Below are 16,088 nucleotides of genomic sequence, written 5' to 3'. Positions count from 1 at the left end.
TTTTTTTGCCTAAATGGCAAGAAACAGATTCTATGAAAGGTGATTCACTACTCCCATTAAACTTAGTATATGGAACATGTCAAAACACAGGCAAGTTTTATTCATGTAGCTAAATTACTTAGTATATGCATATTTAAAATATGAGCATAATGGTTACAAAGCGAAAATTAATATTAACACACCTCCTGACGTCCACCAGAACATGCTAATGAAAGTGGAGTATCCTTAGTTCGTTCAGATTGTGCTTCTATATCGCCACCTTTATCCAAAAGGATTTCAACAACTCCAACATGCCCTGCTGTTGCTGCCAGGATCAGTGGTGTGAAACCTAAAGGAGAAATAAAAATGTCAAATTTGTGTTTTTTGCTTATTGAACCATTGTTTTCAATTTTCTATTAAAAATTTTGTTAAGTTTATTTATTTATTTGAGAGAGAGAGAGAGTGAGTAGGGGAGGGGCAGAGGGAGAGGGAAAGAGAGAAAATCCCAAGCAGGCTCCTGGCTGTTAGTGCAGAGCCCAATGCCGAGTTTGAACTCATGAACGGTGGGATCATGACATGAGCCAAAACCAAGAGTCGGACACTTAACCAACTGAGCCACCCAGGGGCCCCTCACTTTTCTATTATTTTAATAGAATAAGGTCATTAAGGTAGATAATTATAACCATTTAACAAACTGCTCTAAGCTCTCATTTGTTAGTGACAAAACCCCCAAAATACCTGATAAAAACTAAATGCTAAGTCAAACAAAACTACTAAAGTTTATACTCATAATGAGCTCTGGATGTTATACTTTTGGATTAAGAAGAAAGGCAACCATGGGGTGCCTGGGTGGCTCAGTCGGTTGAGCGTCCGACTTCGGCTCAGGTCATGATCTCACGGTTTGTGAGTTTGAGCCCTGCGTCGGGCTCTGTGCTGACAGCTCAGAGCCCGGAGCTGCTTCAGATTCTGTGTCTCCCCCTCCCTCTGCCCCTCCCCCGCTTGTGCTCTGTCTCTCTCTCTCAAAAATAAATAAACATTAAAAAAAAATTACAAAAAAAAAAAAAGGCAACCACAACTTGCTGTATTTCACTCATGATATACAGTCTTAATTTAAAAAAATTTTTGAGAATAATTTGGCTCTGTAAATGAACAAATCTGGATATTCCTAATTGAAATATGCATATCCACCTTTTAAAAATTTATTTATTTTCAGAGAGAGAGAGAGTGGGCGCACGCACGTGCATGCGCACACACACACGTGCAAGAGCAGGAGGGGCAGAGAGAAAGAGGGAGAGAGAGACAATCCCAAGCAGGCTTCACACTGTCAGACCAGAGTCCGATGCAGGACTCGAACCCACAAACCATGAGATCATGACCTAAGCTGAAATCAAGAGTCAGACACTTAACAGACTGAGCTGCTGCCCAGGTACCCCTGCTTCTCCATCTTTTCACTGAGATAGTTTAGGAACTACTTATTGATAATAAAAAAATAATTGTTTTGGGGGCGCCTGGGTGGCTCAGTCAGCTAAGCGTCCAACTTTGGCGCAGGTCATGTTCTCAAGGTTTGTGAGTCTGGGCCCCATATCAGGCTCGCTAATATCAGCCATGAGGCCTGCTTCAGATCTTCTTTCCCTCTCTCTCTCTCTCTCTGCCCCTCCCCTGCTCGCTCCCATTCTCTCTCTCAAAAATAAATATTAAAAAAATAACAATTATCTTCTAAACAGGCACACACACACAAAAACACACACGAAAAAACTCTTAGGCTTTACTTCTGACTGACATGTCTTACCTTTTTTGTCTCTGTGCTCAATTTTAGCATCTCGTGCAATGAGTACAGACACAAGTTCTTCGTGGCCACCTGCACAAGCTAATGTCAATGCTGTGTCATGATTGCTCTCAGTCTAAAAGGAAAAAAGGTTGGTTTTTGTTTACAACGGGATTATCAATTGAAGGGCAAATAATTCTTATTTGTACAATGAATGTACAATAATTTTCTTTTCTAAAGAAAATCAGAAGTTGCAAAATAAGTTTAAATAAAGCAATCTACTCACATGTGCATCAATGTCAACTGAAGGATACACAGGGGGCATACACTGGGAAGCCACATTGCTTGGAGACTGTGAACAGGGTTCAGGTGTAAGACATTCTGTGGTCTGAGAGGAACTGTTTGAACCAGTGGGCACTCTGCTACTCACAGCTGAAAAACAATATTCACATTGCTGAATGCTACTTGAAAGAATGAAGTCATTTGTATACAGAAAAACACAAAAAACAGAAAATTTTATAGCAGGAATATAATGTAGTAGTCAAATCACAAGCTTTGGAGTCAAACGGACCTATGCTTAAATCCTAGTTCCACCACTTTCTGATTTCGGGCAAGTAATTTAACCTCGGAGAGTCTCAATTTTCCTCATATGTAAAATGAGGATGATAATAATAGTACCTGCCTTGAAATATTGTTGGAAACACCACTTGAGATGATGCAGGTAAAGTACTTATTAGCATGGTGCCCATTATTTAGTGAATATACGACAAATGATAGCCTTTTATGCTGTCAATAGGGAAAAAGTAGTTTCCAATAAATAATAAATTTTGTATCTTAGTTTGTAAAAGGTAATTAGATAAAAACATCCTAAAGACAATACAAAAAAAGGGGGGGGGGAGAGAATATATTAAAATATTTCTCACATAAATAGCAGAGAATATGTTTTAAAATTCAATATTTACTTTGAAAATTTGCTAAAATGCATCAATGTCTGAAAATAAAACTATTCTTAAAATGAACATTGGAACTTTTATTAGAGATATCAGTCTGGTGTTTGAAAACTGAGTTAACTTACATTCTATCTTTATGTCTCTGCATATTGCTTATGTTTCTTAAGAGACAATGTTAACCCCACAGAGGGAGAAATGGGACCTATTCAGAGGGATGTTATGAGTTGTCTGCTAGGTAACGAACAAAAAACATTTAAAACACACGGTGTTTGGCACATGTTAAGTGCTCAATAAATGTAAGTATCAGATATTTTATAGGACTTTCAGTACTATAGTTCACTGTATTGAAAAATATAAACATTACTACTCAAGAAAATACTCAGAAAAAAACATATAACCATTAATAATATGAAAAAAAAAAAAAAAAAGACAAAGCTTCAGTGATAACAATAACCTTCTCTTACCTAGACCAAAAATCAAAAACACAGGTCTCAACAGAAAATGTAATCATTTCACATGCTGGAGAATGTTTAGTCTCTAGAATTTTGATATGACTGGATCCCAATCAAGGATACCATTCACAAGAAAAAATGACTAAGTTTAGTATACTACTTCTTAAATAACTTGCAAACCTAAGATGTTCGGATATATTTCTACATGATCTGTCCCGCTCTTCTACCCACCAATATATATAAAATTGTCTTGGTCATATGAATTTCTATAGTTTCTATCATGGTTACGAATAGGAAGAATTATTATGTATTTTTGTTTCACATATAAGAATGTGCACAATGGAAACAAAGTTTAATAAAAAAATGTTTTGTCATCAACGAATTAAAAGCAGATAGTATTTTGCTATACCTCCACAAAATAGCAGATACGTTTGGAAAACAGCTCTAGAAAATAAGACACTAAAGAGTAATATGTAGCTTCTCTGTAATAATAAGCTTTTAACAGTAGTCTCATAATTATCCACATATACCTTACTAACATAACTACTTTTTTTTAATCATTATTAATGTTGTCTATCCATGTTATCTCCTTTTGTTATTATGAAAAACAGATACTTAAATTTTTTAAATAACTGATTAGAGCACTATGTCAGATGTGATACAAAAAAGACTTCTTCACAGAGATGGTTTTTAAAAAATACTTTTGTGCATTTAACAGCTCTATTACCAAAAATGTGTTGTTATATCAGCTATCATACATTTTTGTACAATATTATCCTAGAAACATTTTTTCCTCTTTGCAATAATGACAATCAGAAACATTCCACAAAAGTGACTTTAATAGGGTTAATTACATACGAAAAGTAATGAAGACTAGAAAGTAGCAAGATTTAAAAAGGTACATGTGGAATAAAGGTTTTATTAACATAAAATTACACCAGGACTATTACATTTTCATAAACCCTAAAACGTTTCCTACCTCTGAATGAAATGTCTCTGAAAATGACTAATACAGATTGCTGCCACAAAAGTCACTATACAATTCAAATTAAATTTATGCACTATCCTAAAATGGGGTGATAGAAGAACTAACTGCAATATTCTACTTAATTCTTTATGAAATTTAACATGGTTTTGTAGGCAATATGGAAGACAATAATAAACTTTACTATATAAAAATCTCAGATACTACGGGTACATAAACTATGCTGTGAGAGTTTAGAAAATTAAATTACCATAATCTGTTTTATATAATAGTAACTTTAGTAAATATATACAAATAAATAAAAGCCTATAAGTAAAATATTAACATTAGAAGAAATTATTTAAAGATATTTTATTGCAAATTCTCTCAAAAATAAGAGGATTTCCTAAGTACACTTTTGAACGAGAATTTGTTTTAAGAGAACCTATTAAGGTGCCAACAACACTAACAATGCGCTAGCCACAAAACTATATAAAACTTACATATATATAAAATCTTTATATAAAAATAAGGGAAACTGTTCATTTTTTTAGAAGTCCAAGGGAATAACAAATATCTTTAAGATAAATCCAGAACTTCAAGATGAATCAGATGCATGCATATCACACTTAAGGTTTTTAAACATGGCTGAACTGAGTTTAAATCTTGGCACCTAGTAGTAACTTAATATCCGTATGTCTTAGTTTTTCAACAGAAAAACAGACGTGGGAAAAGGACCTATTTTATAAGATTATTATAAATAGCCATGAGATAATGTACATAAAGCATTGAGCACAGAGCTTAGTACATGGTAAGTGCTCAATAAATGTGAATAAATTGATATTACTTGATTTTTAATTGATCTTTATATATTAATGATAAAATTTTTGCTAGATGTTTCTAGAAATGCTCAATTGTCAAAGCTAATTTTGAATTTTAGATTTCCAAATCTTAGTTCTATACATTTGAACTGAGAATCACTTGTCATTATGATAACTTCTAAAAGCCCAACACTTATTTTTACAAGGAAAGGACCTGAAGAACCATGCTCCCAATCAAGAGTTTACATACATTCTGTCTGGGACTATATCAAGTATGACACATATAAGACTATACACTAAAATACTAAGTCAATCAAGTCACCGTCTTACTAAATTACTTATCTAACCAACTCATTTACATGAAAATATTTTGCCATACAGGCAATAAAGAAAAAAATACTCCTATATTTAAAGAGCAAAATTTATTGCTATTATTTAATGGATATTCTCTAAAGTAAAACTGTAAGATATACAGTATTCTCTCCTTTATTAAATACAAGGGATGAGAACTAGATTTAATTTGGGTAAAATTAATTACATCTTTGGCCTGATCTATAATTATTATTAATATACTAATATAGCATGCAATCGTAGAATTAGGTATTCACCTAATCCACCCTTGTCTGATTTCTTTCACCTTCAATAAAGAAAATTAAAAGAAACCGGGACTTAATAACATTTTTTAACTTTAAGTGAGAAAGTTTGTCATACTGAAAAAGGAAATTTAATTGTTGCTATATATTTTAAAACAGATAACCTTCATAAAAATAGAAAATATTTATATGAAGATAACTTTTGTATTTATTGGTTGATTTATATGTGAAAGCTTGTTAATAAAAGAATATCGTACAAAATGATAGGCCAACTATCACTAGACTAATGTCTAACAGAAATTAAATTTTCATAGTTTATATTAACATGTATAAATAAAAGGTGTTTCTAAACAAATATTTTGAACTTTATAAAAGACCAATTCAATTTAACAAATAGTTGAATGAAATAAAATTTCACCTCCCATACAAGAACCACCCATAAATACTACCATAAAGTTAATATCTTCAAGTTCCTTTTAGAACTGTTTCTACTTTATTTAAAAAAAAAAAAAAAGACAGGTTCTAAGTTACAACAAAGCTAGATTGAGCAGTAATGTGGGTTTCATAACTGCAAACTGAGTATGTAATTACAAACATTATAATGCTACTTATAGAATCCTAAGTCTTAAAAATTTTATTCCCATATGATTGGTTTCATTATTATTATTCATATTTGTACTTGACACTCAAATATCTGCTTATATTAGATTAGAAATTAGAACTATAAATGAACTCTTAAGAGTTTATTCATAATTTATAACAACTCTCAATGCTAATGACAAAAAGTTCATTTGAGTTAAGCGACTGTTGGCTGCAGGTATAAAAAACCCAAATTAAAGAATAAAGAATCTAACTTCTTAAAACCTTTCCCAGCATTTTTATTCTCTTTCTAGGAAACTAAGATATTCCTCTTCTGCACAGTGATACTAATTACGTATCAGAGGAAACTCATAGGCAGTATCACAGTTCTATAACCATTACAAGTTATATACAAGCCCAATATAATTCCTGATTTAAGTAAGCTTATTCCACATTTTTAAAGATTCAGCAAAGATTAGGAAGGCTAAAAGCTCACAAAAGAAGAAAGGAAACTGGGATAGCATAATTGGGATGGGAAGAGGGGAGGAGAATATGACAAGAGGAAACAGACAACAGTAAGGAAAAAAATGTTGCAATCAAGAGACAGAGGACTGGCCTGCCTTTGAATATCACTCCAGCTACATCTTAGTTCTTGGTCTTCATCCACTGTCAACAGCCATTCTGGCTGCATTTCTGAACTGGGCTCTCATGGAGGTGATACATTCACCAGCCATCTTTAGGAAGGTAAATGATTAATTGCACTGTTTTCCCACTGCTGCAAGGACAATGAAAGGGAAAGTAAACTTGTGCACCTCATTTCAAATCTAGTTGTAATTTTCCACACAACAATAAACAGAAACATATACTTTAAGGCTATCAGGCCTTTCTTTTTCTCTTTTCCTGTGTGTATGTGTGGTGTCTTTGTCTGTGTGCTTTCATCAGGATAGTAAATATGAAAATCCCAATCTCCAAATCATCATCCAGTTGATGATAACTTCAGGGTAATTTGAATCTTCTGACCAGATACAAGAACATGGAATGCGTAGTTTTCTCTGAACATCCCTTTTAATTACAAATATTAAAGTGATCTAATATAATTATAAATAAAGAGAAAGCCATGTAATTTAGAATTACGATTTCCACATATGAAAATCAATAGCAGGAAAATTTAACGTATAATCTTACGTGAATATCTCTAAGGTCTACAAAGAAATTCTATTTAGAGGTCTCCTACCCAAGATACAACACAGGGTATGTTTTTGCTTATTTGTTTAAAGCAGTCTCTACACCCATCATGGGGCTTAAACTCACAACCTGGAAAGCAAGCGTTGCATGCTCTACCAACTGAGTCACCCAGGTGCCCCCACAGGGTGGTTTCTTTTTTTTTTTTTTTTTAATTTAATTTAATTTGTTAATGATTTTTTTCCCCCCACAGGGTGGTTTTGATATCAAAGTTCTAAAATAAAAGATCATGTCAATTTTATTTCTTTGCCTTTGCAAATAACGAAAAAGAAGAGGGGAAAACACACTTTTGTGCATTAGTGCTGTCTGGCTTAGTTAAATTCACTTCCAAAACACCTCTAGGAATAAATAATTTTACAAAGATAGGTCTAAAATGGAAAAGTACCAGGTTGGTGTCTTTGGAGGGTCGTGTAAAGAAGTTGATCACACAGATTAAAGAGAAATTATTACAGATATATTTCTTAACCCACCTGCTATCAGGTCATCAAGAGTGTCGGTAAGCGTCTGGGCTGGAGTTGCAACCATTAGTCCATCTGGTTCTTGAACTAACAGCCCCTGATCATGTCCAGTAATAGCAATCTGAGGCTGTCCTATAAGCTGATGATTACCTGATACTTTCTGAAGTTCAAGAGAACTTGTCCCATTAGAACCTAAGTCACCGGAAAAGTTACACTGTGGAGATGATAAAGGCTGGACTGGGACAAAATCAATTTGTGCTGCCGATGGTGGAGACTGGTGCTCATCATCAACATCGTTATCTTTAAATAAGAGTGTGTCAACCTGAGGTAACTCTGCAAAGTGATCCTCTGGGAGACTACCATCTCCTTCCCCTTCTGGGAAGACTCCGCTATGAGAGCACTGCTGCTGTGGAGATACTGTGTCTTTCTGACCTTTGGTTTCCAAGTATTCTTTGGTAAATTGCTGCTGTGTTTTCATCTGCAACTGCCTTTCCACTTTCTGCAGTTCCTTCAGTATTTTCTTCTTCTTCTGGACTTGCTCTTCTCTGTTCTTTTTAAGTTCTTCTATCTTATCTTTGTTCAGAGGTTCACCTTGAATTAACTCCAGTGACTTAAGCTGTGCTTTTTCAATAGCACTAATTCTTTGTCCCAGTTCATTCAGCTTGCCTTCAGTCTCCTCTACTATGCACTCCAAAGGCTGGTATGGGTGAAAAGGTGGCAGTACGTCCTGATCTGCTACCTGCAGGGAACTGGACTTCTGCTTGGATGTACCTAAGCACATGAAAAATGTTTGAAAAAGTGCCATGCTAAAAAAAAAAAAAAATCAGCTCCCCCTCCCACACACACGGACCTCCCTCCCAAAACCCTTTTAACTAAGGCTGTAAAATGAATGTTCAAAGACTCACACCGGTGGGAGGCAGAATAAAGGCTAGACTCCTCTATTTCACATAGCACACGCTGGGATGTTGCCAATTCAAAAAAATGGGAATTTTTTAATTAAAAAATCGAATCTTTAGGATAGGAGGATTCTGGAAATTAAAACAGGTCCGGGAGAAAGGAAATCAAAGAGGAAAAATCTCGAAATTTTGCTTAGTAGATTGGACTTTTAAAGAATGTCAAATCTAAAATAGTGTCAAAATAGCGTTGAGGATATCATCAGTATTAGCTTAACTTTTCAATTGTTTCTTCACAATATTAACTGTGCAAGTAAAGGTTACTACAGGAAACTGTAACTTATAAATCAAAGTAGTGAAAAGTATTTTTCAAGTGGCCAAAACCTTTGTCTTGTTACATTAAAATACAGCATGAAATCAGTTTTTTCAGGACCTATCCTAAAATTTTCCACTAATAAGTCTTTAGCATTTCTTTACCTGAAAACTATATTAAACTTCAGTCACAAAGGACAATTATTCTGAGTTTAAATAAACTCTTCATGTAAAAGTCTACAAGAGAAACTGAGTATTACCTAGGAGAAACCAGGCTTCTCATATAGGATTTCCATACTGACAGTGTATGTTAAAAATGAAGTAAATGTGTGTTATTTTAAGATTTTGGATTGCACTTAAGTTACTCCCCTCATTACAAAATAATTATCAATATTAACAATCCTAACATTGGGACATAAAATGGAAAAAAATATATACAGTAACTACTCTGAGGCATACTCAAGGCTTAATCCTCCTGTTTAGGGACTATTCAGCAATAAAAAGGAACAAACTACTGATACATTTTATAAGGGGGATGAACCTTGAAAACATTACACTAAGTGAAAGGAGACAGTCACCAAAGATCACATATTATGCAATTTCATTTATGTCAAATCTATAAAGAAAAAGGCAAATCTATAGAGACAGAAAGAAAAGTAGTGGTTGCTCGGGGTTATAGTAGTGAGAAGGAAGATTGATTACAAACTGGCATGAAAGGTCTCAGAATGATAGAGATTAAAACTAGATGGTGGTGATGGTTACAAAATTCTGTAAATTTACTAAAACTCGCTGCACTGTACACTTAAAACGAAGGACCTTTAACGTATGTAAATTAAACAACAATAGAGCCGCTTTTAGAAAAGATCTGGGGGGGGCGCCTGGGTGGCGCAGTCGGTTAAGCGTCCGACTTCAGCCAGGTCAGGATCTCGCGGTCCGTGAGTTCGAGCCCCGCGTCAGGCTCTGGGCTGATGGCTCAGAGCCTGGAGCCTGTTTCCGATTCTGTGTCTCCCTCTCTCTCTGCCCCTCCCCCGTTCATGCTCTGTCTCTCTCTGTCCCAAAAATAAATAAACGTTGAAAAAAAAAAAAAAAGATCTGGGTAAAAAATAGTTGTTTACTATTTTGAATTGCAGTCAACATATGAATAATATAAGTAACTTAAGGTTTTTAAAAATAAGATCATCCAATGTATTCACAATGATTCTCAAGTCCAAAGGAAAAAGTCATCACCCATTTGATGTTAAAATACTTTGAATTACAAGAGGGTAATGAAACCACTAGGGAAAAAAATTAGAGCGTCAACTGTTTTTTGTTTTTTTTCTTCTAGAGTCGGAGATCTCAAAACTGCATATACCTCAAGCATCTTCAACATGTTATTAATGAAAAAGTCTAACAGTTTTCCCCCTAGATATTGACTTTAACAGGGTCAGGATACCACAGTTCTGAAATTATGGCAATCATTTTAAGAGAATTATTCTTTGAAAGCAACCCTCATCAAAATGTATTGCCCATATTTAATTTTGTCTGAACTAAGAGATGGGTAAAGACTTTAATCTTCCTGAGCAAAAGCTGTTATATTTGTGAGATAATTTAATAACTACTATAAGATCTTACAGGAATTCATGGTTTGGTTTATCTGTTCCAAGTACCTAATAACAATCAACAGGTAAGAAAAAGGAGATTTACTGCCACAAACAGCAATGTAGACATCTGCTAGTCCAGCAAAGAAATTTTCAATTGTGTAATAAATGCAATAACATCAGCAATTTAGTAGCTCTGCAAAGAATGAATGTTCCTTTAAATGCTCATTAATTTTATTTACAACACGCTAGTATACTTACTAACAGGAATACGCCCTATCTTTTTTTTTTTTCAAATTTATTCATTTATTATTGAGACAGAGACAGTTCAAATGGGGGAGGAGCAGAGAGAGAGAGAGAGAGAGAGAGAGAGAGAGAGAGAGAGAGAGAATTCCAAGCAGGCTCTGTGCTGTCGGCACAGAGCCCAATGCTGGGCTTGAATTCATGAAACTATGAGATCATGACCTGAGCCAAAACTGAGAGTCAGACACTTAACGGACTGAGCCACCCAGGCACCCCAAGCCCTATCTTGTTAACAAATAAAATCCAAGAAGTTTAGAGTACAAGATTGCTAAAAGTAACTTATGTAACGGAATATAAAGACTATAAGCTGAGGACATATGTAGCAGGAAGAACACGATGGTAGAAAATAATGGACAAAAAACAGTTCTTCCCAAAATAGCCAATGGCTGAGTATCTGTAATCATGGAGTTAGTGGGATTGCATAGCTACACATTAGAGCACTAATTCAAGCTATAAATCAAGAATAAAACAAGGCGGTGAAGCACAAATAATGTCACCTAATTATTCCTAGAAGTTAAAGCAACACTTTCTGTGTTTGGGAAAAGAAGAGAATGTGACAAGCATCCTTCTAGCAACAAAAATTTTAGTAGGTAGGAAGGCAGTTGTGTAAGATGCCAGAAAATAAGAGTTCCACCTCTTTAAAACATCTCCCACTGTCACGTACAAATAAATCTATTCACTGGCAGCAGTGAGAGACATCATAAAGTACTATTTAGGAATATAGGTAAACCAACATCTAACTCTTTGGTCTGGTGTTTATCCTACTTCCTCAGCTTTCCCTTTTGTACCATCAATAAAACTAAGAGTTTGTAATAAGAAACCGTAACACAGAGACGGTTTCAAACATAGCCTTTCTTTTATGTGCAGTAAGGGAATGAGGTAGACATATATTTGACAAAAATTTAGTTTACTACTGAAATGAGCTTAATTCCATCAGTTATTTTCATGTATAAAATAGTATAGTGTGCAATAAAAAATAATGGTCAAAGGGAAAATTATAGGACATACAGATGGGTCTGGATTTGGTTTCATATTTCCTTACTTGATTTTGTCTAAGGACATTTAAGCGCTGTTCCACAATTCCCTTGCTTTCTTACATTACTACACAGCATCTTACTAGAATGAAATAGCACTCCCAACAAGGTCTTAAATGGAAAAAAAGGTTGATGAAATACAGTTGAAAATAACACAATACATCAAGTGTAGTAGAGTATATATTATCTAATGGAATTTATATTTGGGTAAACAGATGTATATTGTGTTCTGAGTTTCAATATAAAATATTTCCTGTTATGGTCACAGTCAAAATGTGTCAAAAATGAAAGCCACTGGCCTAGAAAAGACTTATTTTGCCTTTATGCCTAAATTTCTATCTCAGAATTTCCCAAAGTAACATGGCATGCTATACAGCTTTAATACAGTAAGGATAACCAAGCATGTCCAAAGACAGAGCATCTGTGTAACATCCTAAAAGATTAGTTCAACTTTCTGCCTTTTACTGTAAACAGCTATATGTTAAAAGATTAAATTCAGGCATATGTAAATCCATAAGCATGATTACATGGAAATCTGCTAAACTAGAGAACATTAGGAGTAAAATTTCCAGAGGAACACTCAATTTCATTCACTGTACATGTAATTTCTATATGATTTTACTGATTTGATATAAAAATAAGAACTTCTCATGTTACCTACTCTAATAAACAATTCTAGGATATAAAGCAGCATGTTAATTTCTTAGTTTATGTTCAAATTTTTTTCAATCTTGTCCGAACCACTCTAGAATACTACTTCTTAATTTTTTACACATCCTCTTTAATTACAATGTCTCTCTTCTTAAAAAAAATTCTTAATAATTTTCTTTTGTCTTCAGAATAATCTAAATTCTTAGCCTGGCACCACTAATTTATTCAACAAATATATGAGCATCTAGTATAAGCAAGGCATAGTGAGCCATACAAAGATGAGCAACATAAACCCTGCCCTTGAGGAGCTTACAGTCTAAAAGGGGAGATAAAGATGTACAAATCCAAATGTAAGAATTAAGTCAAGGGTTGGAAGGCATGGAAATGGGAAGGAGGGTGTATAATATGGGAACCCTTATGCATTACTAGTGGGAGTGTAAACTTCTATAGCCATCCCGGAGAGCAAATTTGCGGCACTTTGTCAGATAAACATTATGCATTCCTCAGACAGGTAATTCTGCTCCTGATTATATCCCAAAGAAATTCTCACACAGACCCACAAGGGGACTGTACCATGACTTTCATCACAGCGTTGTCTGTGGTGGTGGGGAATGAGAGGCTATTTGGTATACCCATCACTGGAAAAGGAGAAGTAAAACAAGAAAAATATACAGGGTGAAGCACTGTGTTGCCAGTAGAAATAATCTAGAGGTGGATACACATCGATAGATCTTTAAAACAGTGCTGAGTGAGAAAAGTAAAAAACAAAACACGACCTATAGCACAATACCAGTCATGTAAATCAAAAATACACACAAAGTAGTAAACATTTTATAAGAACAAAAGAACTCACATCAAACACAGTAGAGTCACTGCCTACAAGGGAAGTAAGGGAATGGGAAGATGGAGAAAAGAGAATAAATAAAACAAAAGAGGATCCACGACAATAAAGCAGCAGGAATGGAGTATGATTAACTCAACCTTCTTTCTACACTTTGAAGTCCAAGGGGAGGGGAAGAGGCAGGAGTGACCAGAGTCTGAAGGAAGATCCCATGAAGTGTTGTTGGACTCCAGAGAAAAGAAATTACTCCTCAAGAGGGCCTGAGGTACACACAAAGATGTGTTTTGTTTATCCTGACATCATTTTAGTGTTTTGCAACAGATTAGTTCTAAGATGTACAACCTGCAGAAGATAATTAGGAGTCCTATCTTTTAGAATTCCTGGAGAACCAGTTACAACAAATAAGTTGGATGCAAGAGTGGCTTTAAGTAACAAATTTATTTACAAAACTGATTTGGAAGGGCAAAAGGTTGATATTATTTACATATCCTTTCCCAACTGAACGTTCAAAACTATAGTTAGTAAAGCTAAATAATGCTAGAAAACGGAGCATACCACTATCACCTGGTTTCACATTTTGTTTATAGAGGTGATCTTGAGGCCTCTGTCAGATACCACCTAGAATGCTGATTCCTTTGAAAACCGACCATGGATAAGTGAGATTAGTTGCCTAAAAAAGGAGAATATGGGTCAAGATGGATGGAGCCTAGGCAAACGAAGCACATGGATCATGAAAGAAAAGAATATCTGAGTAGGATATATATAAAATACCTGGGTAAGTCTTTTTTTTTTTTTTTTTTTAATGTTTATTTTGAGAGACAGAGAAAGAGAGAGACAGAGACAGAGCATGAGGGGGGAAGGAACAGAGAGAGGGGGAAGCACAGAATCCTAAGCAGGCTCCAGGTTCTGAGCTGTCAGCACAGAGCCTGACGCGGGGCTCAAACTCATGAACTGTGAGATATTGACCTGAGCAGAAGTTGGACACTTAACTCACTGAGTCACCCAGGTGCCCCAAAATACCTGGTTAAGTTTTAAGGGCATGATATGTTCTAGAAGGATACAGATATGAATAATAAAAAGACTTCAGACATAAGTGAAATGTTCTAAGAACTTAAAAAATGATTGCTAGGAAAGGAAGAGAGTCCTAAAGAGTAAGAACTCTTCCTCCATCCCTAATCAAACATGCAACACAGAGATAGTCTAAGGACTTAGAAGAAACAAAAACACGAGCATTGAACAGAGATTTCACCACTCAAAGAAATTTCTTTAGAGAAATAACAGAGTTTTGAGGAGAAAAAGACACTTTGAGGAGAAAAAAGTAATAATATTTCTTCCATAATTTAAGATAACGTTTTCCTATCTATCTGGATACTTCAGTATGTACGTTTACAACACCAACTAATTTTTCCTAATTCATAGTGATATAATACTCTACGATGCACATGATTTATATTAAAATAACATCTTAATACAGTGGATTATCACAGTTGGCTCTATGTAAAGAACTACTAGGTTGGCAATGCCACTGGCAGCTGACAACATCAAGTACCCAAGGGTCTAAATACAAGTGTTAATTTTTTCCTTCTCTAATAATTTAGTAAAATGAAAGATCATTAAAAAATTAGTTCATTTTTATGCTATTCAGTAAGTAATAAAACATCAGAGTGAAGAAAATAAGTAGATACTCAGTAAAGAAGGTCTTTCAGTAATTAAAAAATATGATTACTCACTTGAGCATCAACTTAAAGAAACCTTACCCAAACGTTTCTGTTGCCTTACATATTAAACCTGAATTTAAAATGTTTTACTTCTTCTCTGTTGACACTTTATGTCCTTCCTAGCTTATTTCTTGATTCTTTTGTGCCTCTGTGTTATTAATGTATTTTTTAATCATTTCTTATTTAGTACTGAATTTCTTCAGCTAAAGTTACTATAGTCTTCTACAATGTATAGCCAAACAAAAAATTATAAAAACAGAGACATTTAGGTTTAAGTATTTTACTAAAGGCTGTCAGTCAGTTAGGATACTCAGATTCCTTAACAAGTACATGCTTAATTTGTTTTTTATTTGTTAAGATTAAAAAAAGCAGTCTTAAAAAAAAATAGCAGTCTTATTTTTTGAAGAGTTTGAATAGCTAAGTGTCCAAAAGAAAACTCCATAACTACCTTAAGTCAGAGAGATTGCAGATATTTGCTCTCTGAAATTAATAGTTTAGAAATGAACTAATCCTTGATCATGGCCCTCAATACTCTAAATTACTAAAATTGACATAATTTAAAAGTAGCTTCTGTTTGCTGCTATAATAGTCACCTCTAACCAACTTTTCTCAAATCATAGTATTAGAGGTACTAACATATACTTACACACTTCACTGTAATTTCAAAAATCTAAAGCTTGGTTATTATATGTTGAATGAAATACGCTCATAAATTTGTTTTTACGTAGTTTTTAATACCTTACATATTACCTACTTTATTTCAGAGATATGACAACTACACGATTATCAAGCGAAGGTACTTTCTATCTACAAGTGAAGACAGCAGGAAAATATGAGAGCTCATAAACTTAAGTCCTTTAAATAATATATGCTCCTTCTTAATATTCACTTGGATATCATTTATATACTTTTTGATAGTTATTTGTCCAGGTTCACATGACAGATGTAAGCCCACC

The 16,088-nt window shown here is 34.4% G+C and overlaps 1 protein-coding gene across 4 annotated transcripts in view; it reads right to left on the bottom strand.

The window, feature by feature from the left end:
• The window catches only part of LOC101093912 (ankyrin repeat and KH domain-containing protein 1), a 132,685-nt gene that overhangs the window by 25,826 nt on the left and 90,771 nt on the right, over window positions 1-16,088 (bottom strand). For all 4 annotated transcript variants that reach the window (XM_006927658.3, XM_045059953.1, XM_006927659.3 and 1 more), the window contains 4 exons: window positions 7,816-8,574; window positions 2,031-2,176; window positions 1,769-1,880; window positions 183-328 (listed from right to left, as the gene is read on the bottom strand). In XM_006927658.3, coding sequence (XP_006927720.1) covers window positions 183-328; window positions 1,769-1,880; window positions 2,031-2,176; window positions 7,816-8,574 — 1,163 coding nt within the window. The remainder of the gene's footprint in view (window positions 1-182; window positions 329-1,768; window positions 1,881-2,030; window positions 2,177-7,815; window positions 8,575-16,088) is intronic.

The sequence above is a fragment of the Felis catus genome, chromosome A1, assembly GCF_018350175.1.
Source record: "Felis catus isolate Fca126 chromosome A1, F.catus_Fca126_mat1.0, whole genome shotgun sequence".
Taxonomy (NCBI): domain Eukaryota; kingdom Metazoa; phylum Chordata; class Mammalia; order Carnivora; family Felidae; genus Felis; species Felis catus.
This window is presented reverse-complemented; position numbering and strand designations above follow the sequence as displayed.